Below are 24,402 nucleotides of genomic sequence, written 5' to 3'. Positions count from 1 at the left end.
TGCCACAAACTCCTCTTCTAGCTAATTCTATTCAGTACCTTATCATTAGTTATGTGATCTACCCATCTAATCTTCAGCATTCTTCTGTAGCACCACATTTCGAAAGCTTCTATATTCTTCTTGTCCAAACTATTTATCGTCCATGTTTCACTTCCATACATGTCTACACTCCATACAAATACTTTCAGAAACGACTTCCTCACACTTAAATCTATACTCGATGTTAACAAATTTCTCTTCTTCAGAAACACTTTCCTTGCCATTGCCAGTCTACATTTTATATCCTCTCTACTTTGACCATCATCAGTTATTTTGTTCCCCAAATAGCAAAACTCCTTTACTACTTTAAATGTCTCATTTGCTAATCTAATTCCCTCAGGCATCCGCCGAGTTAACTCGACTACATTTCATTATCCTCGTTTTGCTTTTGTTGATGTTCATCTTATTACCCTCCTTTCAAGACGCTGTCAATTCCGTTCAACTGCTCTTCCAAGCCCTTTGCTGTCACTGACGGAATTACAGTGTCATCGGCGAATCTCAAAGTTTTTATTTCATCTCCCTGGATTTTAATACCTACTCCGAATTTTTCTTTTGGTTCCTTCACTGCTTGCTCAATATACAGATTGAATAACATCGGGGAGAGGCTACAACCCTGTCTCACTCCCTTCCCAACCACTGCTTCCCGTTCATGTTTTATATGCGGGATTACTCGAAGTAGGTACACTGGGGGCACCACTTGCAGAGACTACTGCAAAAACAATTGTCTGTGTCGCTGGCATCTTACGCCTGGCACGTAAACAGAGCACTGCTGGGCCTCGGATGACCTTGACGCGGTCGGGACTCTGGCCCTCGACCTCCCCGCTGCCGTGAGTGGCGCACGCTGTCCCAGTACACCAGACGGCAGGGAGCGGGCCGGATGAATGGCCGAAGGCCGCGCCGCGCCCCTGTCTGCGCGCTGCCGGCTGGTGTCTGGTTTCGCCACCGCCGCTGTCAGCTGAGCGCCGGGTCGGCCGGCGTCGCGGCGCTCAAAATAAGCGGCCGCCAGGGGGCAGCAGCGGCGCCGGCGTCGGCGTCTACGGCCGCCGGGCGTGGGTCGGCAGTGCGCGGCGCGCCAGCGGCCATGCACACGCAGACATGTCCGCCTCCTACAGGACGACCGCCTATGTGAGTACCACAGCCTCTCTCTGTCTGTGTGTGTGTCTCGTCTCGTCTGATGGGCAACTCCACGATTTGTGACACGTCTCTCAACACGCTGTAGCAGAGACGCCATTGTCGTTGGCCACGGTTGGAGGCCTAAACGTTCTGCTCCAAGGTCGAACCTCGTGATGGTGGTTTTCACCTTTGGTTCCAGTGTCATCAGACGACGTCCGACACGCTGTTTTTGTTTCTTACTCTCGGCTGTTGACCTGCAGTCGCAGGCAGTTCAATATCATTCGTGATTTAGTACCAGCCTTCATGATCCTACAGCGCAAATGGTTCACTCTGTATCATAGCAGCCTAAGCGTTTAGACGTGAGTGAGTGATCGTCTCCTTTTCGGTGTTATTTGCTTGTGACAGCCGCTTGACATGTGTGTGGCGAAGACATTCCGAACTGTCTCTTTTTTTAAAACACTAAGGTTGATGGATAGTTAATTAACGAAAGCGAACGAGAATAATCTCTTCCTCCAAACTCTGACAAAAGTCCCTGCGAATCGCAAGTCAGAGATGAAGAAGAAATTGGTGTTTTGTCCAAGGCATGAAAATGTAAGATCTATCGCGATGGTGACCTTGGTATTATCAGGTTGCCCCACTCTGACAGCCGCCCGAAGTGGCCGAGCGGTTCTAGGCGCTACAGTCTGGAATTGCGTTACCGTTACGGTCTTGGTTCGAATCCTGCCTCGGGCATGGATGTGTGTGGTGTCCTTAGGTTAGTTAGATTTAAGTTGTTCTAAATTCTAAGGGACTGATGACCTTAGAAGTTAAGTCCCATAGTGCTTAGAGCCATTTGAACCACTCTGACAACAGGGGTTCAAAATGGCTCTGAGCACTACGGGACTTAACGTCTGAAGTCATCAGTCCCCTAGAACTTAGAACAACTTAAACCTAACTGACCTAAGGACATCACACACACGCATGCCCGAGGCAGGATTCGAACCTACTATCGTAGCAGTCGCGCGATTCCAGAAAACAGGGGTGCACGCTGCCTCACAGTGCTCCATCATCAGTGTAACTCGAATACTTCGGCAGATTTTATTACGGACTACCGCATTTACATGAGTATGGTTACAACAAACATATACACAGCAAAGAGATGCAAAAGGCGAGTCCATTAACAAAACAATATAAATGCACTTACGGAAAATCTTTTCGTTTGGAGAAATTAAAGTATTTATTGGCATAATACTCGGCAAGGCGTGGAATTCAAAGACAGAATTAGGCGTCTATTTTACGGACGATTGCCTAGAGTGAATCTCATTGTTCAAAGCTGTTTTCTCTCTGCTCTGATTTTTTTTCAGATATTCTTCTAACCTATTTTCTATTCCAAGTAAACAGTAGCTAGGTAATTAAAATGAAAGAGATCTTATCTATTAAATCACGTCTTTCAGCTGTGGCCACGTGCTTTGTCGTGTTTCATTGCTGCGTCTCCGATATTTTTATCGCCACCACTGAGTTCAAGCAGAGGTCAGCAGCCTACATGTGAAGAGCATTTACCGGCGAGTTCCTTTCGAGCTATTGCACACACAAGCGTTTTGGTGTGACCTGCAATAAGATTGAGTTTCGGAACAAGGGCATCATATTACGTATGAACTCCAGAGATGCACCACTATGTGTCATAAATGAGGACGCAGCGTACGTACCTCTCCGCTAAATATATTCGCAAACAGGCATCCCAAAGGCTCTACCGAGATGTGAAATTATTGTCCACGTAAAGCCTACAGCGGTTCTTGACATCAACGTAAATGTAGATCAAATTTCATATAGCTGGTCTGTTGGTAATTGTTCGATTTCTTCTTACATATACAGTATGTGTGAACTTTCATAATTAGACTGCTAATATGTATGTACATCGTTGGAGCAGTAGACAAATTATAATTAGTCTAGAAGATTTATTTTCTTCCGTATATTCGTTTACGTAACCAACTTTCGCATTATTAATATCAGATATACAGATATGTTTCGTTAATAACGCATGTACTACTTTTTTGGCACTCTCTGTAACGATAAATCGTTATAAGCTACCTGTTCAAATGTGTTGCTCTACGAAAGAAAACATGGTAACAAAATCAAGGAGAAATTATTCCCGCTTATGCTGTTAATTAGCTTCTGAGAAATTACGGAAATTTTTCGACATTTGATAGTTTCTTCCAGAAAATATTTAAATTCTTTGCTTTCCCTTATGATTTAGACGTACCAACGCATTGCTTCACTGATTTCATCTCTAGTAATTTCACGTGAGACTATCCAAGTCAATAAAGCACTGTGGTGGCTAGTGATCCGAGCATTTAACATGTGTACACCATGCACTTGTGTGTTCTTTCACAGCAGCCAAGGCAATCGTGTGGTGCGGTTCAGTTCCAGTGTGATCCATTACTTGTTATCAATCCATTGTAGCACGAGGCTAATCGCCGTCTACCAAACGAAAGAATTCTCTTGCTTCTACCAATGAATCTGAAACATTCAGCTATTATATTACTATCTCTTTTGTTACTAACAGTGCCAACTGCTACCACATAAATAATAGTTGATCTACATCATAATTCGCAAGCCACCTAAAGATGTGTGGCGGAGGGTACTTTCGGTATTACTATCTTTTCCCTCCAACCCTGTTCCACTCGCGAATAGTGCGTGCGAAGAATGATTGTCGGTAAACCTCCGTATTGGCTCTAATTTCTCGAATTTTCTCCTCGTGATCAATATGCGAGATGTATGTGGGGGAAGTAATATGTTGTCTGAATCCACCTGGAAAGTGCTGTCCCGTAATTTCAATAGTAAATCTCTCCGTGATGTTTCATCATGTTCACAATGCAAATTTACAGGAACTTCCGAGCAAAAAGAAAAGAACGTTTCCATAAAAATGACAAATTATAGTTTAAGCACCTTTCTACTGAATTTCACGCAAACTCAATATAAACGCGTGGAATTTGTAGTAGATCTATTTGCATATGGGTTCGTGACGCTTTTTAAAAACAGCGCCAGCCGCTGTGCAAAAACTTCATTCCGCGGTCAGCATGGCCTAGCATCGCCGGTAACCTGTTGATTGAGCCGCCGCTTAAAGGTATTGACTGTGTCCTCTGACGCGAAGAAACCGAAGTACAGTTATTTACGCAACAAGTACGATAACACTATGGCTACACATTTCTTCAAAGTTAACGGCTTCATTAGCGTAAATCTTATTTGGCGGAAGAACTGTTAAATCTTCATTTCGGTTCAGAGCATTCGCAGACAAATCACTACATTCAGCGAAAACAAATCGTTGCTCAGTGTAAGACCCCTCTGTACAACTGAAACATTGTCGTGGGAAACTCCTCGCACCGTATGTCGACCATACATGCAGAACGGAGTCGGCTTTGAATTGCATCTTTTCGTCGAACTAATTTGGTTTGAATTAAAATCTTTTGATACCTTTTTAGATCAATATGTGATTTCTGGACCAGCTTCTCTAGCTAAGAATGATTCAGTTCATGTTAACAATGTTTTCGGACATCAGTTTGTTGTACAAAATGGTTTTCACTTTCAGGAAATATATTCAAACTAGGAACCAGAATATGAGAAACCAAAGATTGTTTTGTAATGCGTCTTGCTTCTGTGACTTTTTCTTAGCTGTGAAAGTGGTTGTTGATAAACGTTCTATTTTCACTCGTCTGGGGCCCCACTCCTTTTACCAACGAGGTATATCATATCGCCTTCCATATGCTGTTCAGGAGGAAATGAACACCTGCCAATTGAGATAAAGCAGATTAGAACTTGCTGGAAACGAGCATACGTCAGCCATAGTTGTGTCTCCCCGTGGCGTCGGTGCTGCTATTTTCGATGTTTTTATTCCATCTCGCGGTTCGAGTGTACGCAGTTTAGAACATAATCACACCGGACTACCCCTTAAGACTCTTCTTTGATTACATAATTAGTTTCTAGTTGCTTGCGGGTCAGTTACCGCTTAATCGTCAGTGTAGTCTTGAGCCGCAAACAGGTGGAGTGACTGCACGACTGCATCACTGCTGCTGTCAAAATGTGTATTCACTACGGGCTTACGTCTTGTGGCTGCCTACTGCCAACTAAGTCAGTGGTGTACATCCAGTCCCCTTACGATCTCCATTGGTGTGTGTGTGTGTGTGTGTGTGTGTGTGTGTGTGTGTGTGAAGTAACTGCACGCTTACTATGGTGCAGAAAAAGACAACCAAGAAATCGAAAGGTGAACATAATATCTGACTGTCTATCACATTGACTCTCCGCTTCAATATAGGACATTAGAGAGAGAATGGATGTCGCTGGAATGTCAAGAAAACCGTTTAGGTTAGTCATGAAATTTGGGCCACCGTCAAATCAGTAGATGGTTAACCAGGGAAGTCCTAAACTAGGTGGCTCAACACCTATAGGATTTTCTTCGCCCAGAATTCTCTAGCCGTACGAATGGAAACATTAGTCTGTCTCCGCTGTTGCAGTCTTCATCATTACACAATCTGGATAAATCTGGAGGCAACTGGGAGGCGACGGTTTACGCACCTCTGCAGCAACAATCAGACACGCATCTGAGGGCGCGTTGTCGTGATAGAAGAGAGCGTTATTCTTTCAATATGTGGACGTTTATCGTGAACAACAACCTCCAGCATCGAAGCGGAACACTCTTCACAGACTGCCCTGGTCTTTGAATAGCACTACATAAAAATCACAGAACACAGTGTCCATAATTTTTTTTCCAACAGATAGGTTACCACTGTTTTTGCTTTGACTAAAGCGCTTTCTTCTTTTGTTGTCCATTTTTCGATTGGCTGTTCGTTTCTGAAGTGTCAGTACGATGTCTTGTGTTGCAGAAATTCAAGAAAAATACTGTATTTGTCAAGCAGTACAAACGTCTTGTCCGGAATGTTTTTCGAGTGGATTTTTGAACGACAGTTAACAGATGCATGCTAAAAGCCTTGTAATGTCGCCGCCTTCACGAACCTTTAATTTGATACAGTCGCAGCTAAACGTATAGTTTTCACGTCCTGACTGAACAACTACTTCCGTGAATGCACGTGCTCGCTTAAATTCTGCAGCCAGGTTCTTAACAATGGAAAGTCGTGGGATGCCTCCTAATACCGTGCCGGACCTCCTTTCTCTCGGCATAGTGCAGCACCTCAACATGGCATGGACTCAACAAGTCGTTGGAAGTCTCCTGTAGAAATACTGTACCTAGCTGCCTCTGAAGCCACCTATAATTGCGAAAATGTTGCCGGTGCACGATTTTGTGCACGGTTATACCTCTCCATTGTGTCTCATAAATGTTTGATTGGATTCCTTTTGGGCGAACTGTACGGCGAAACCATTTGTTCGAATTGTCCAGAACGTTCTTCACACCAATCGCAAATAACTGTACTCCGGTGACACGAGGCATAGTCATCCATAAAAATTCTATCGTTGTTCAGTAACATGAAGCCCATGAAAGCCTGAAAATGGTCTCAATGTAGCCAAGCATAAACATTTTCAGTCAATGATCGATTCATTTGGACCAGATGATCCCGTCCAATCCACGTAAACACAGACCGCACTGTTATGGAACAACCACATGGACACAATGCCTTGTTGACAACTGGGATCCATGGCTTCGTGAGGTCTGTGCCACACTCCAGCCTTATCATCAGCTCTTACCAAACTGAAATCAGGACTCATCTGATCAGACCATGGCTTTCCAGTCTCCTAGGATCCAACCGATATGGTCACGAGCCAAGGGGAAGTGATGCAGGAGATGCCGTACTCTTAGCAAAGGCACTCGCATCGGTCGTCTGCTGCCATAGACCATTAACGCAAAGTTCCACGACACTCTCCTAAAGGATACGTTCGTCGTACGTTCCACACTGATTTCTGCGGTTATTTTACGCAGTGTTGCTTGTCTATTAGCACAGACAACTCTACACAAAACCCGCTGCTGCCGGCCGCGGTGGTCTCGCGGTTCTAGGCGCGCAGTTCGGAACCGTGCGACTGCTACGGTCGCAGGTTCGAATCCTGCCTCGGGCATGGATGTGTGTGATGTCCTTAGGTTAGTTAGGTTTAAGTAGTTCTACGTTCTAGGGGACTAATGACCACAGCAGTTGAGTCCCATAGTGCTCAGAGCCATTTGAACCATTTGAGCCAAAACCCGCTGCTCTCGGTCGTTAAGTGGAGTCCGCTGGTCCCTGCGTTGTCTGTGGTGAGAGACAACGCTGAAATTTGATATTCTCGGCACAACATTGACACTATAGATCTCATAATATTGAATTATCTTATGATTTCCGAAAAGGGATGTCCCATGTGTCTAGCTCCAACTCCCATTCCGCATTCAGAGTCTGTTAATTCCCGTCGTGCGGCCATAATGACGTTGGAAACCTTTTCACATGACTGGCATGAGTACAAATGACAAATCACTGACCTTTTATATCTTGTGTACGGGATACTACCGTCATTTTTATACAGAGTGTAACAAAAATGCATGGCACAAATTGCAAGACACATTTGTCAAACATAGGCGAAGAAATTATGTTATATGACCGAATGTCTGGAAACGCCTCGTTTCCATGTTACAAATAATTTTGTACAACTTTTTACTGAACCTGAACAGAATGCACCAGCATACTACACGCAAATCTTTCTGGCAGGAGATATTCAGTATGCCCTCTATGGGCCTCGATATATGCCCGCCTTTGCATGCTGTGTTGCGTATGGTTTCGTAGCTTTTCATCACACGGGCACGGAGACTCTGAAAACTTTGTACTGGAGTTCCATGCACGAGAGCTTTCAAATGCCACTACAAAGTCCAGTGGGTTTAGGTCCAGAGAGGGTGGAGGCCGGCCAATTTGTCCATCTCTATCTATCCATCTGTCACCAAATCTTTTATTGCCAGACCCCTATCCTCTCCGGGCCTAAACCTACTGGACTTTTATTTGTGGGGGCGGTTGAGAGCTCTTGTGTATGGAACCCTAGTACATGAGTCCCGTGATCATATTTTGGAAGGCAGGAAAGCACACGCAATAGTCCAGGGATGCATCAGCACATCCCAGATTCGGTACGACGGCTATTTGATGCATGTATCAGTGCCCACGGAGAGTATATTGTGAACATCTCGTGTAAGAAAGAGATGAATGTGGTATGATGGTACGTTCTGTCCATATGTGTTTCCCATGATTAATGATTTGGAGAAAATGAGTTGTAACATGGAAACAAAGCGTTTCCAGAGACATGGTGAATTAACATAATTTCTTATCTATGTGTGAATAATGTGTCCTAAAATGTGTTCCATACATTTGTGTTACAGTGTGCATAACGCTATCACATGACTTCTTTCACCTCAGTGTAGGAGGGGGTAGGAGGCAAATCCTTTGATATCGGATATAACTCCTTTTCTACTTTTGTCAGGGCAAAAGTTTTTAAAACTAGGTGCTTTATCAAAATTAGTGAAGAATTTTTATCAGTCTTCAACGGCAAACTTTGTAGGTGATTGTCGATCGTTGCAAACAATTAAATGTACGTATGTGGCACGATATGCCTCCTAAAGATTGGAACTTTTGCAAAGCTGACTGTAGTTTGCTCACATTCAAGCTGTCTCTACATTAGGCTGAGAACTTTCAGAAAGTCCACCGCATTTGGTTCATCTTCTGTTTGACGTGACAGATACCACCCCTTACATGGTAGCAGACTAATTTCCTGAGACTTGATGGAGGCACGTAGTAGATCCGAGGAAAGCCGTGGGGAGCCACGTGCTGGCGGCGGTTTAATGTTTAAGAGGGCGCCAGGCAGGGGATCGGAAGCACAATGCGGCCCATTGTCGCCCGCGAGCGGTTCTCGCCGCCCGCCTGCATTATGGAGGGCCGTGGGAGGGTGGGTGTCCACATGTCGCGTCTAGCAGGGGCTGTGTGGGCCGACACCTCAGGCAGGGGCTCCCTCCTCTGGCGCGAGTCCGCCGGGGGAACATGGCCGCCAGAGTCGCTGCCAGCTAAGCGGGTCACTGGGGATCCTAAGAGGCAGACTTCGCGGAGGGAGAAAACGAATCTAACAACTTTCAGATCGCTATGTACTGATTCAAAGCTCCGACTTGCCGCTAGTTTCTTCCGTATCATCCAAAGTCCTTCACATCAGGAGCAAGATCAGGAGGCCTCTAGGCCTCACAGTGAAAAGGCTCGATTTCTTTATGTAAAATCTAACGAGTTCTTCCTGGATAGCTCTACATAGTTCTTGAAAAACTCAGGAATATCTTAAATTAAACGGTTCAGTCATATTAATGTGACCGCCCCTCATTCAATGTGCAGTAACCACTCACACGCGGCAGATGGCAGCACTAGCAATGGATAGTACGTAAAGGTGGTCGGGAAGGGGGGGGGGGGGGGGGGCAGAAAACAGTGCAGTCGTTGTTGCAATGCGGAAACAGGGTGATTTATGTGACGTTCACAGGGGCATGATCATTGGCTTTTGGGCCGACGGTGGAAGCATTTCCGAAACGGCTAACCGTAAACTGTTCGCTTTCCCCGACGGTTAAAGTATACCCTTCATGGCAAACTGGCACTATCCAAAACCTACATCGAAGCAACTGTGGTTCACCCCGGGTCGTAGATTACACGGGTGAACGATAGACGTGCAACTGTTGAGGAACTGACCACCCAGATGAACCAAGGGGAACAATGTCTCCTCAACGACCGTTACTGCATATAGGCCACCGCAGTAGGCGCTTCTTTCATGCACCCACGCTAATTTTTGTTCATCGGCGACGAAGGCTGGAAATTGCACGCCAATAAGGCATCTCGACATCGGCTGAACGGCGACAAGTGGCCTTCTCAGTTGAATCGTATTTTATCCTCCATCAGACAGATGGACGTTGGTGTGAAACGTGTGAAGGATCCAGGCTGGAGGGCATTGTCTTTATGGAGGGCACAACGAATCAACACAAGTCTGAATCTATCCTCTGGAGCCATGTTCACCCCTACATTGCTGTTTGTTTTTCCTTGGCATCAGGGCATCCACTAGGAGGACAATGCACCGTGTCACTCAGCCTGCAGTGTACGTGCATGGCTCGAAGAGCACCAGGATGAGTTTATTGTACTCCTGTGACCGCCAAACTCGCTAAGTTAGCTGGGTGGTAACGTGCTCGCCTCCTATTCAAGCGGGCCTGGGTTAGATACCCGGCCGGTTTGGAGATTTTCTCAGCTCGGGGACTGGGTGTTGTGTTGTCCTCATCATCTTTTCATCCTCACCACTGGCGCGCAAGTCGCCCAGTGTGGCGTCGAATGAAATAAGACTTGCACTTGGCGGCCGAACTTCCCCGAATATGGGCCTCCCGGCCAGTGACGCTATTCGTTCATTTCATTTTTGCCCGGATTGAAACCCAATCGAAAATATGTGAGATCACCTCGATTGGGCTGTTTGTGCCATGGGTCCTCTACCGAGAAACGTAGCTCAGCTGGCCACGGCACTGTAGGCAGCATGGCTCCACGTCCCTATTGGTGCCTTCCAGAACCTCAGTGGCTCTCTTCCTGCACGACCGTGCTGCCAAAGTGGGTATTGAGGCTTTTGACAGGTGGTCACCTTAAGGTGACAGTACAGTGTATATTTGCATTTGTATTGTATTGAAAATATTGCACAACAGTGCAAATAACGACGGTATGCACATTTTTTGTCTTGTTTCCAGTCGCTCAGGATATGCAGTTTCAAATTGACATGGCACCAGCACGCTTTGCACTCGATGATAGGAACCACATTGGAGTACAGTTTGGCCGACAATGCTTCGGCAGCGGTGCTCCTGTTCTGCGGTCAGCTCGATCGCCAGACATGACACTAAAGGACTTCTTCTTCTTGGAGGCATGTGAGGAGCCTAGATTACGAGACTGTGATCGTTACTCACACGGACCTCAATGCTAGGATTATCATCGCAGCGGAAGTAGTATGCTGAACACCTGGAATTCTTGAGCTTTGACAGTCGATTGTGCGCCACTGTACACACTGCCATGATCATTGGGTTCAAAATTTTGAACAATAGCCGTAAGAGAACAGTTCTGCGTTTGTCACGTGCAGTATTGTACACTGACAGTACAGACTGAACACACTGTGATAAAAGTGTACATGCTTCATCTGAGTGTTGTCTCATTACACTGTTGTGTGTTGTACGTTTTGCTTATTTCTTATCACAGGCTTCTTCAGCTGTTGTGAAGACGTTTTCACGGAAACAAGGGTGACTGCGGTACGAAACCGAATAAATTATAATTACATTATTGTGCAGCCCTAAGAATCGACTGCATATCGACCAGCGCAACGCCGCGAAACGGCGCGCCAATGGAAAGAGCGAGCAGCGCCACAGTCCCAGGAAGACAGAGTACAGCGCCCCCTGTCAACGCTGACTTAAATAGCGGTCCATCGCTGGAGGGTGCAGTTCGGTTACAGACTTCGAGAGCAGAAGTACTGACTAATAGGGAGACGATAGCCCGACCGGTTAGCCGGGCGGTCTAACGCACGGCTTTCCGGAACGGGAAGGAGCGCCTGGTCCCCGGCACGAATCCGTCCGGCGGACTTATATTGAGGTCCGGTGAGCCGGGCCGTCTGTGGATGGTTTTTAGGCGGTTTTCCATCTGCCTCGGCGAATGCGAGCTGATTCCCCTCATTCCGCCTCAGCTAAACTATCTCGGCGATTGCTGCGCAAACAAGTTCTCCACGTACGCGTACACCACCATTACTCTACCACGCAAACATAGGGGTTACACTCGTCTGGTGTGAGACGTTCCCTGGAGGGGTCCACCGGGGGCCGAACTGCACAATAACACTGGGTTCGGTGTGGAGCGGCGGAGGGGTGAAGTGGACTGCGATAGTCGTCGTGTGGTTGTGGATCTATGCGGCTGCGGCGGGGACGGAGCCTCTCCGTCGTTTCTAGGACCCCGGTTAACATAACATAACATAATAAAAAGACGATAATTCTGCGAGTAGTAACAGTGTGTAAAAGTAATTGCATGTAGGAGACACAGGGAGCAGATCAAGCCACCTCATAACGAGAAGTTAACTTTCTTTACTTTTTAGAAATAATGTGTTCTATTAATCAGCAAGTGCTATGTACATATCATTTTGGATTCCTTATACCTTCCATCACAGCTTACCTCCTCCCTTATTCGTGTTGGCGCTGACTCGCGCAACAAAATGGCTCAAATGGCTCTAACATCTGAGGTCATCAGTCCCCTAGAACTTAGAACTACCTAAACCTATCTAACCTAAGGACATCACACACATCCATGCCCGAGGCAGGATTCGAACCTGCGACCGTAGCGTTCGCGCCTTTCCAAACTGAAGCGCCTAGAACCGCTGGAACAACAGCCAATACAACAATGTTGTTACCCCGTAAGAAGCAGCCGAGGAGCATAGACTTCTTTTAGTAAAATACTCAGACGGTACCACTGAACAACCGTTGAATGTTTATCGGTGGATTTCTGATTAGCCATGTATATAGATTTAGACAAAAGATTTGGTCGACGTAGACGAATACATTCTTTGATATCTCGATGATATCAGGCATAAAACGCGGCGAGCGGAAAGTTATCTTTAACTTCTACAGATACCAAGAGTCAGTAGTCGAGAAAGGAGTTAGACAGCGTGGTAGCCTATCCTCGATATTACTTAGTCTCTATGAAGAACAAACTGTGAAGGAAGCCAAAGACACACTTGAATATAGCTAAAAAGTCAAGATGAAGAAATAAAAATTGGAAGCTATACAGATGACGCTCTAATTCTATCCGAGATTGCGACGAAGATGACTGTAACGGAACGGTTACTGTCTCAAAAAGAGGTTCCTATAGGAATATAAACAAAAGTGAAACAGAGGTAACTGAATCTGCTCGAAACACATTAAGTTGATACTGAGGGAATTAAATTACTAAGTGAGACACTAAACGTAGTAGGCGATGGTAGAAGGAAGGATGATGTAAAAAGTAGGCCGTAAATAAAAAGAATGACCTTTCTGACAAGCAGAAATGTGTTTACATGAAATAAAAATTTAAGTGCTCTGAAATCTTTTATGGAAGTGTTTGGAATGTAGACTTATATGGATGTAATATCAGTACAAGATGAGACGAGAGTACAAGCTTCTGAAACGTGAAGTTACTGCAGAATGCTGAGCTTTGTATAGGAAGATTAATTAAGAGGTACTGAACTGAACCGGGGAGAGAATAAATTTATGGCACAATGTGACTAAAATGACGGATATCTTCATAGGATACATACTGAGGAATAAAGAATATATACGTGTGCTGATGGAGGGAAGTGTGGGGTATAAACATTGTGTATGGTGAGGAACACTTGACTACAGAAGTAGGTTCAAATGGATCTAGGTTGCGGCAGTTATTTACAGCTGAAGAGGTCTGCGCAGGTTACACTAGCGTGAAGAGGTGCATCAAAACAGTCTTCGGATTGAAGACCGCAATAGCAGTCTATCTTACTTTAACTCATTTTGTCCAAAGCTTGTTTTGAATATTTGCAAAACTCAACATTTCCTTTCAGCCACAGATTTCGTAAAACATAGAATTCGGGGGCAGTCGGAGGCTTTTAAATTGGCACACAGACTGAATATGCTAACAATTCGTCAATTATTTATTTAACCTTAGCTTTGAAATCAATAATCGTCCATCAACGTATTACGCACTTTCTCGATGGTTTCATCTGCTGTTTCAGTTTCCGGAGTGTCTTTAGTGGTATCATTTTCAAGAAAAGTACGACCAGGTCACAGATTTTTTATTTGTTGAAAATTGAGAGGTGGACTTATAAACTTTCATAAATATTAGCTGAATTCCTGTTGGCAATAAATTTCCCAAAACAAAGTATTTTGTGACGGTCGGGTATTCCCGTTTATCTATTTGAACGGTCGTTCAGAATATGACTTGTTTAAAAATTCGTGTAAAAAAATGTATTCCCACAGAAAAGTTGACTCTCGACTTACGATAATGCGGTATGTGTGTTACAAAAACGACAGAAAATTTTATTGGTAGCTACGCCGTCCCTGTACAGGACTGAGGAGTAGTGAGCATGCAGCCGTAATCGTTACACCGGGAGAGGCAGCAGTTTGGTCCTAGCTACTGTCATTCGTTTCTGAGATTTATTTTGTGTCAACAGTCGTTCTGTCGCGACGAAATGAGGTTGAATCCTCTTAGCGACGTCTATTCCAGTGCGCCCGACCCTTGAGAGAACATGATCCCTTAATACCCCAAAAACGTTTAGCGCCTAATAAAACAATAGATTGTAAAAAATAGATCTTTTTTTAAAATGGCGTAAGGTAACTAATATTTAAATGGTGCTCAAGCAAATCAAATTCATATGTCTTTGCCGGTTTTTTTTCACACCAAGTAATAATGAAATAATGAGAGCGTTATTCAGCTTATTTCTAACAAAGTTTATACTCGATCTGGTCTCTAACATATTACATAGTAAGTCAAGCCCATAGTTAATTTGTTTGCCCGCCTTTGTTTTCGTTCTTGCCATTGTCGTAAGTTTATTTTCCCACGTCTAAGTTACAGTGACTTGAATCATTATCTTAACGCTTTTTCAAATAACATACTTGTCAACACACATTTCACATAAAAGCTGCCTCTTCTGGTTTATAGAAACCTCTTTTAAGTCTAGAGTCTTTGCGCAGCACCAAAGAAATGGCTTGATTTCTTTTACGTGCAAATTTTTCTTAGTCAACTGAAAATGGCGTCAGAGCTCAGACACATGCTGGTCACATTCCAAAACGTAGCAATAGCCGCTTACAGAATTTATTAGTGATGAGAGGTGCTGGCGTAATTCACCTGCGAACGGACATTTGTCGTAGCTTGCACCGACCCCCATTAGAAGTTCTGGAAACACTGAAGCGTCCTGAACTTCAGCCCTGCATTGGTTAAGCCCCAATTTAAGGACGAAACTGCTTGATAACTAGCAATCTTACCTACCTAGCGTTAATTATTTTGAACTCTATATGTAAGTAGTAACCTTATGTCGTCCACGCTAGATGTCGTTAGGAAGCTGTGAACTGTAGTAGTAAGACAGCCTGCTTAGGCCTCTTGAGTGGTAAGTTACAGTGCTGTACAGACAAACTTTCTCACTTGCCCCTGGTGTGTTATCATGTGATCTTTCAGTGACTGAAGTCTACACTGTCGAGTATCTTTTATCTCCATCTTAAAGTGGGTGTACCTCCCTTGGAAAGCACATCCGGCAATAAGTCCATACGACGTTCTTCGCTCCTTATACTCCTAGTGATAGTTTCTTGCTGTTTGTCCCCATTTGGCAAAATCACCCTATACAAGAATGAACATCCTTGTTAAAATGTAAACTACTAATGGAATGCTTGTGCTTAATGACCAAACTAGATGTACTTAAATTATTTTTTCCTCGCTCTTCTATGTAGAAAAGAGTTTATCATTTTTTTTAAAAAACAGTATTTCTCGCTAGTTCCTTTTCTACGTTTTCTGCTTCATGTATACTCTTCGAATTGCTGTAAAGTGTGTGGCAGAGCGTACCTTTTGTTGTACCATATCTTAAGTTATTTATCTGCTCCATACACGGGTGATTGCGACCCGATGTCAAAAGCGAGCGAACAAGTGCCTGGAGAAAGAATGGCTGTCATCGCTGACAGAGCGAACTTCAAACAACGCCGCTCGTCATCTCACATCCGTTTCAGAAGTCGCCGCAACTCGTCATGCCCTGATGTTAGCACTTGAATATTCAGTAATACGAAACTCTGACAAACTAGTGATAACAGAAACAAATATGAAAATTAATGATCACATCTGTGTTGGTGCTTACATCCAGTATGAAATGATGTATTGCATCTACAGCAAAGTCTTCCTTTCATGTCTTGGTAAGTATAATACTTCTTGTAGTTACGAAAAGTAAAAATACGTTTTTTCACATATTTTGACAGTTCAGTTTTTTCAGTTCCTTACTACGACTTTATGTTTAGAAATTATATACAGCTTATCAGAGATGATGTTACATTTCATTGTTCTTCTTTCCCTTTAAATAGTATCTATGGTCTGTGTAACTTTTATTTACTATTTGACTATTCCTTCTCCTATTCTATTATGTCAATAAAGTTTTCGAGACAGTATTTATACTCAAAATCTATGAGTTCAGTGTAGGAATACTGCTATTGCAGGAGCTTACGAAATCACAGATCTCCTTAAAACGACTTTATCACATAATTATTTTGAATTCAATGGAATAATGTACAGCCGAGCAGATGGTATACCTATGGGCACCTGTGTATCTAGCACAATTGTAAATATATTTCTCAAAATATTTGAAGAAAATTTTTTTCCATTCACAGTGGCCAATATTTAATTAAATCATGTCGTATTATAGATATGTAGATGACACGTTATGCTGATTGATGGAAACAATACAGACATCAGTAATATCCATCACGCACTGAACAACCTCCATCCCAACATCAAATTTGCTATGGAATTGGAAATAGACTTCAATAAATTACCGTGACCTGAAAATTACCAAACCGCCACACATTTCACAGAAAACCAACCACCACAAATGACATAATAAATGCCAGCTCTTGCCATCCTAAAACACAGAATCATACCTTCTTCTACTCTATGATGAACAGAATAATCAACTTGCCTCTACAACAATCAGCTATATAAAAAAAACTAAAAACACTCTGTTACATAGCCGAAAAATGATTTTGATCCAGATATAGCAACAAAATTGTATAAAAACATACAAAACCAAACCCATCACGTTCATAATTACACACATCTTACCGGAGAAACCTTAACAAAATGTAGAAAAACCCACATACCTACAACTTACCTAGAACAAATATCAAATAAGATAAAAGCACTATTTGGCTTTCCGCACAAATTACAATCTTATAACGAAATTGCTTTGAACCACAACCAAACTCTCAGAATATACCACTTCTGGAATATACAAAATCACGTATGATGATAGCAGCGGTTTATATGTAAGTAGACCAAACCGGATAGAATTTTAAAATCAGATTTAAAGAAAACACCAGAGACAGTGATAGTAATCCGTCAAGGTTCTATTTACATCTGAAAACTCAACACCACAAAACAGAGAAAACTGAAACTGCATTAGAAATTTTACGCTAAATACCGATAGTACTTACTATGAACATTTTTGAAGAACTGTAAATTTATATTCACACAAAATATCCACAAGAAATTTTAAATGAATATATTGATTTTAAACATAAATACTACCTCGAAAATCTTATTGATAAGATAGAATACGAAAAGAAATAGTCATATGGTAAACAAAGCTTGCATAGATCATAGATAAAATTTAAAGTAAAATAAGAACAACGAAATGTAAAATCATCACTGGTGAGCTGTACACACTTTGTATACATATAGCATCATAGTAAAGGACTTTCAAGACTGAACTGTCAAAACATCTGACAAAAATGTACTTTTATGTTTCGTAACTGCAATAAGTATTATACTTACCAAGGCATGACAAAAAGACTTTACTATAGATACAATATGTCGTCATTTCCAACTAGACATTAATACCAACGCAAATGTAAGCATAAAACAGCCACCGATTTACTTACAGTTAATCTTACTAGTCGCAGGTTACTTGATAATGGCAATAAGTCGAAACCGGCCTGTCGCGTAAAATATTTAAAAGAAATATTACCATAATGCAGCCAGTTTTGGAGCATTAATTTTCCTCATGTCTTATACTGACGTATACTGTGCTGCGCGCCCAACAGAGAGTAAAAGAAAGTAATATGATTCAGTTTGAAGAGTGAAGTATTGTGGAACTATTTTTGTTCTGCCTCTCATGAAATGTCATTTTCTCTTCAAAAACTGGTTCAAATGGCCCTAAGCACTATCGGACTTAACATCTGATGTCATCAGTTCCCGAGATTCAGAACTACGTAAACCTAACTAACCTAAGGAGGTCACACACATCCATGCCCAAGGCAGGATTCGAACCTGTGACCGTAGCAGCCGCGTGGTTCCGGACTGAAGCGCCTAGAACCGCAGGGCCACGACGGCCGGCACTAGCAAAGTGAAAAATTCGACAAAGGCCAAATTTTTATCATGTACTTCAGTTGACATATGTAGGTGAACTGAAGAATAGGATACTAATACTAGCGAAGAAGAAAAAAGGCAACGAACGTAAAATTTCTACTGTGTACTTCAGTTGACCAATGTAAGTTGACCTATATAGGTCAGCTGAAGGAAAGGACACTAGTACTAACGAAAAAAGGCAACAAATATAAAACTTGTATCCTCTACTTCAGTTAGTTGACCTAGACGCCTCAGGGAGCCGGTCTGTCTGTCTGGTGCGGCAGCCCGACTTCAGAAACCCCCTGCTCTGCTAGCGGCCCGTAGCGGGCAGACCGCTGCGAAGCCGTATAGTCCAGCAGCGCTGCGTATCGCATGCCCCGTGGAGACATACGCAGCAGCCGTGGTTGGATTCACGTCTACAGGCCGGAAGCAGAGTAGAGCGGCCGTCACAAGTCGGTGTTCCTTTCCTGCTGCTGGTGCTGCTGCTGCTACTGCTGCTCGCTGTTCCTAAGGCAAGGCAGGCCCTACGGGGATCCATGAACATTACTGTGTACAGAGCGGCTAATCAACGCACAACACTAAATGACTGAGAAAGTGCAAATTTTAATTAACAACGACAGTATTTTCGACTTATTCACATAGAGATCTATATAGCATTTATTTGACAAGCCATGAGCCGCTAAGAATAGACACATGTCATTTTCTTCTTCTTCTCCTTCCTTCATGGATTAGGTTGATTGGTTGACTGATACGTGGGTGGTGACCAAACAGCGAGGTTGTCAGTCCCATCGGATTAAGGAAGGATGGAGAAAAAAGTTGGCCGTGCCCTTTCAAAGGAATCATCCCGGAATTTGCCTGAAACGATTTAGGAAAATCACGGAAAACCTAAATCAGGATGGGTGACGCGGGTTTGAACCGTCGTCCTCCTGAATGCGAGTCCAATGTCTAACCACTGCGCCACCTCTCTCGGTGAGGGATTGGGTGATATCTGCTTTTCCAGTCAAGGCCCACCATTTCTTCTGTGGTCTTAGGCTTTGTCTTGTCCTTCTGCGTTTCTAACCAAGAATTTGTTTTACGATCTATTTTCACGCAATTTCGCTACATGTGACCACCACTTGCTACTGTTTCGATCCATTTTACTGCGCATTCATTCTTAGTGTCTTCTTTGCTGAAGTGATCTTCTCTGGTGCACCCTTTAATACTACGGAGAAGTCTCATTTCGGCAACCTGGATCTGTCTCATATCCTTTTGCTTGGAGCGTCGGATTCCAGATCCATATAGAACAACTGGCACTGCCATGACAGTAAGATTTCATCTAAAGATATTCCTGCGAGGCTTGTTTTTTTTTTTTTATTTTGCCGCAGACTGCTTTAAATTTTAGAATCTTGTTACGAATTTCGTTCCAATCTTTTTTATAGACATCTGAAATCATTGTTAATCCAGAAGTGCAGGTCCACGGCTGCTCTCGGTGTTTTGAGAATATTTCGTTCTCCTATTACCTATCATTAATTCAGAATAAAACTTTTCGTAAAATTTCCTCGGAATCTTTCGCTGTGGCATGTCTGTGTGAAATCTTGTCGGTTTCCAAGCCGCTTCAAATAGAATCATTTTCTCTAGCATTCAGTGCCTGTCCCCGCCATCGTCGTCACGAGTAAATCCAATTGAAAACCGAAAAGGTATTATACAGACTTCTCGTAATGTATGTTTATTTCGCACTTGCAGAGTAAACCCAGGAAATAATATTGACATTAGCTGAAAACTGAAGATGACTGAAATCACCGTTGCTCAAATGTTTCAAATGCACTACGGGACTTAACTTCTGACTGTCATCAGTCCCCTAGAACTTAGAACTACTTAAATCACACACATCCATGCCCAAGGCAGGATTCGAAACTGCGACCGTAAAAACTATGTGAGCGGATGCACTGATGCAACACGTGTGACACATATATCTGTCAAACTCCGCTCCACGCCGAATGCCAAGTGATGGCGTCCTTCAGCTTAGGTACAATGTTTTGACATCGTGGCTCTTGACGTCATTATTTAGAGCCTCAAGCGAACATTACGACATAACAGCATGTCTACTTATTCAGTTCGTATCTGTTTGAAGTCGAAGGCCAATTTTTAGCAGAACAGTACAAACGCGAGTCGCCTCGAGAGTTCCCTTTGTGTATGCGTGAAAATCATATTGTGTATAATGTGCTGAGGGAAATGTGCTGGCGCAGGGATAGTCGAACCAAAACAAAAGCATTTACTGCAAAATTGCAACAATGATATTTGGCTGAAATATTTCATTTTGGTAGTAAAAATCTGGAATCAATTTTTTTTTCTTTTTTAATTAATTCGAATATCGACTTGTATGAGAAACTAAGGCCAAAAACGCAATCTGCTGGAAGCCCTGGAAATTAAAAAACATTAGCTCACAGCTCAGATCTAATCTTAAATGACCAGACACAGCTTAACACTTACCCTCTCCTAAACTTCACATAATCCTCTCTGTTTACTTCGCACACTGTCTGTTCCTACATATTCCCCCATTTTTCTATATTCATTGAATTCTTTTATTTTACTGAAATTATCTATGTAACCCATACAGACTTTAGTTACAATTTTTAAGTCTTTCTTTTAACTGGACCTTTTATTACTTTCCATGCATCTCGTGGTCCTGCGGTAGCGTTCTCGCTTCTCGCTCCCGGGTTCCCGGGTTCGATTCCCGGCGGGGTCATGGATTTTCTCTGCCTCGTGATGGCTGGGTGTTGTGTGTTGTCCTTAGGTTAGTTAGGCTTAAGTAGTTCGAAGTTCTAGGGGACTGATGACCATAGATGTTAAGTCCCATAGTGCTCAGAGCCATTTGAACCAACCATTTTACTTTCCAAGTTTAATACCTCTTGTAGTTGTCTCATCAAGTACTGTTTTTATTTTACTTGGCCCATTTAATTAATGCAAACTGTTCCATAGGCACAGTTTTGAGTATAGTGTTAATGTTTTTCGTGTTTGATCCTTTTTTACTTGTACATTGTTCAACTTTCTACTTTTAAAATGCAGAAACACTACACCCTCAAAGATAATTTACTGTATGTTGCCTGATACTGCTCCATGTTTCTGCATTTATTCATTTCTGATTATCTTATTAATATTGCTTAAGTTCCTCATATATTCTGTAGTTACATTGATAATCTTTCTTCTTTCATTTGGTTTGTGTATCACTCTCCAGGTTTTGTACATCCTGAGGTACCCTTATCAAGTTCTAATTTTATTTTATTTTATTGCCTTCGTTTATTAATATAAGCTTTTATGTAGGCTTGCTGTCTTGTTATATGTTAAAGTATTTCCTGTTTACTCTATTTATCTTTATTTACTGTTATTTGCATTACCACCACACTTTCAAAGATGTAACTTACTGTACGTTTCTCCTTCAATCTATACGTGTAACTTCTTTTCTAATGAAGTTTACAAACATTGTAACTTCTTTGGCGACAAAGGTCAGTAAATGTGTGAAGGTGGCCTTGTAAGCCAAAAATCGGTTAACACAATTAAATTAATACTGTGGAATAAAAGCAAACTAGCACTTTTCATTTATTATAATTTTGTTCTACCAAGAACCGACGGAAGGATCACTTAACATGAGAAACTATCTCCATGAGTCGAGTTATTTTCATTTTCTGCTTCACTTGACAATGCTCTTTTGTTTCCAAACATTGCTTCCAAGGACACGTCAAAAGAATTGCTGCTGCTTTTTTTTTTGTATTGAGCTTGGAGACATTAACTCAAGAACTTATCCATCATAATTCCTGCTATACATGGGCGTATAATGTATGAAGTAAAAGCAGACGATAGAAGCAAGCTGACGTTTACTGAGCTAAGCACTGACTGGACACTCGCCACTGACATATATTTTGTCCTCCGGCTAGAGCAACTAGCAGTACTTGTGGTTTGTGGTGTATCATTTTTCATATAACAAGTTATAACCTGATATATTTCATTGGTACCAATATGCCGCAGAGTACTAAGAATTACATTTTATCTCAGGTATTGTTTCACCTTTTCTTTCAGTCGTAATTTTTGAATGATATATTGCACATTTCTGAAGTGAATGCATAATTTTGCATAATTGTGAAGATGTGCAGTCACACATTTGATTTGGTGTGGGATACAATTCATCGACTTTTACCAATGACATCATACTTTAGTAATAGATATAAGCTTGTTTATTTTCGAGCCGTAAATAACAAATGGGTTATCTTGAGTGGCAAAGTGTCATAATAGGAAGTAAAAATAAATGAATGTGCTATTAAGGAATAAATATTGTGTATGCTTTTTGTCGCTTGTGATAATTTCAGACCGTTTCTATACGCATTCTGAATTATATCTTCACCTGATTTGAGTCATTTCAATTGTTGTTTCCTCTGAAACTGAATCATATCCCGTACAGTGTAGGTCAACTGAAGAATAGAATACTCGCACCAGCAAAAAAAAGCGACATACATCGACATACATAACAATGGCATCTTGTAACTCAGTTGAACTACGAAGGTTGTATCCTATTATTCAATTGACCTACATAGGTCAACTGAAGTACGGGATACAAATTTTATGTATGTCGCTTTTTTTCGCCTTCACTGGCACTGGAATCCTATTCTTCAGTTCACGTACATAGATCAACTGAACTATGGACACAAATTTTACGTTTCTCACATTTTTCGGCTTCGCTAGTACTAGTATCCTATACAGGTGAACTGAAGTACAGGATACAAATTTGGCCTTTGGCGAAATTTTCGCCTTAGTATCTAGGTCAATTGAAGTAGAGGATACAAGTTTTATGTTTGTTGCCTTTTTTCGTCGTCACTAGTATTAGGATTCCACCCTTCAGTTCACCTATATAGGTCAACTGAAGTACGGGATACAAATTTCACGTTTGTCGCCTTTTCGTCTTCGGCAGTACTAGTATCCTATTCTTCACTTGAAACTAGTACTAGTAAAGGTGAGAAACCCAACAGATCCTGTACTTCAGTTTATCTATGTATGTGAACTGAAGTACAAGATACAACCTATATATGCATGTAAGGTATTCCGTGTCAGTGTTATGTACGTCGCTTTTCTTTGGCTTTCGATAGCATTTGTATGGCTCAAATGGATCTGAGCACTATGGGACTTAACTTCTGAGGTCATCAGTCCCCTAGAACTTAGGACTACTTAAACCTAACTAACCTAAGGACATCACACACATCTATACCCGAGGCAATATTCGAACCTGCTAACGGAGCGGTCGCGCATTTCCAGACTGTAGCGCCTAGAACCACTCGGCCACTCCGGCCGGCCTAGCACTTGTATCCTACCCTTCAGCTGAACTATATACACCAACTGAAGACTAGGATACCAGGACTTTCTACTGCAAAAAGCGGTATATGTAACGTTAGCCGCCCGCGGTGGCCGAGCGCTTGTAGGCGCTTCAGTCCGGAACCGTGACACTGCTACGGTCGCAGGTTCGAATCCTGCCTCGGGCATGGCTGTGTGTGATGTCCTTAATTTAGTTAGCTTCAAGTAGTTCTAAGTTCTAGGGGACTGATGACCTCCGATGTTAAGCCCCATAGTGCTCAGAGCTATTTGAACCATTGTGTAACGTTACGTTAGAAATATGGATATACTTGGTATATGTCCAGGAGCTGATTTCTCTGTACGACATTGCTCCGTTTCTCAACATTCGTCTATGTCTTTGCACTGCATCATCTGTGGTAACTTGTGACGTCTTTTTCCATAGTCGACGGGTTCTATCGCATTCTTCAATATTCCCGATGACTGAGAGGACAAATTTTGATATTTTACAGGCGTCCCCTCAAACTCTTCCACGTCACATATTTCCGAAAAGAAACAAAATGTGAAAAATACAATTGGGCAGGGATGTACCTACTTCAGGGGCTCATATAATGAGCTGGAAAGTGTTCAAATCAAATGGCTCTAAGCATTATGGGACTGAGGTCATCAGTTCCCTAGACGTGGAACTACTTAAACCTAACTAACCTAAGTACATCTACATCTACATCTACATGACTACTCTGCAATTCACATTTAAGTGCTTGGCAGAGGGTTCATCGAACCACAATCATACTATCTCTCTACTATTCCACTCCCGAACAGCGAGCGGGAAAAACGAACACCTAAACCTTTCTGTTCGAGCTCTGATTTCTCTTATTTT

At 42.5% G+C, this 24,402-nt stretch overlaps 1 protein-coding gene across 2 annotated transcripts in view; it reads left to right on the top strand.

The window, feature by feature from the left end:
• Positions 1-1,098: 1,098 nt before the first annotated feature.
• The window catches only part of LOC126267989 (uncharacterized), a 905,571-nt gene continuing 882,267 nt past the window's right edge, over positions 1,099-24,402 (top strand). For both annotated transcript variants that reach the window (XM_049973342.1, XM_049973341.1), the window contains exon 1: positions 1,099-1,164. In XM_049973342.1, the coding sequence (XP_049829299.1) occupies positions 1,135-1,164 (30 nt within the window). In that variant the 5' untranslated portion in view covers positions 1,099-1,134. The remainder of the gene's footprint in view (positions 1,165-24,402) is intronic.

Source organism: Schistocerca gregaria, chromosome 4 (assembly GCF_023897955.1).
Source record: "Schistocerca gregaria isolate iqSchGreg1 chromosome 4, iqSchGreg1.2, whole genome shotgun sequence".
NCBI lineage: Eukaryota > Metazoa > Arthropoda > Insecta > Orthoptera > Acrididae > Schistocerca > Schistocerca gregaria.
Note: the sequence above shows the minus strand (reverse complement) of the source record. Positions and strands in the feature narration are given on the sequence as shown.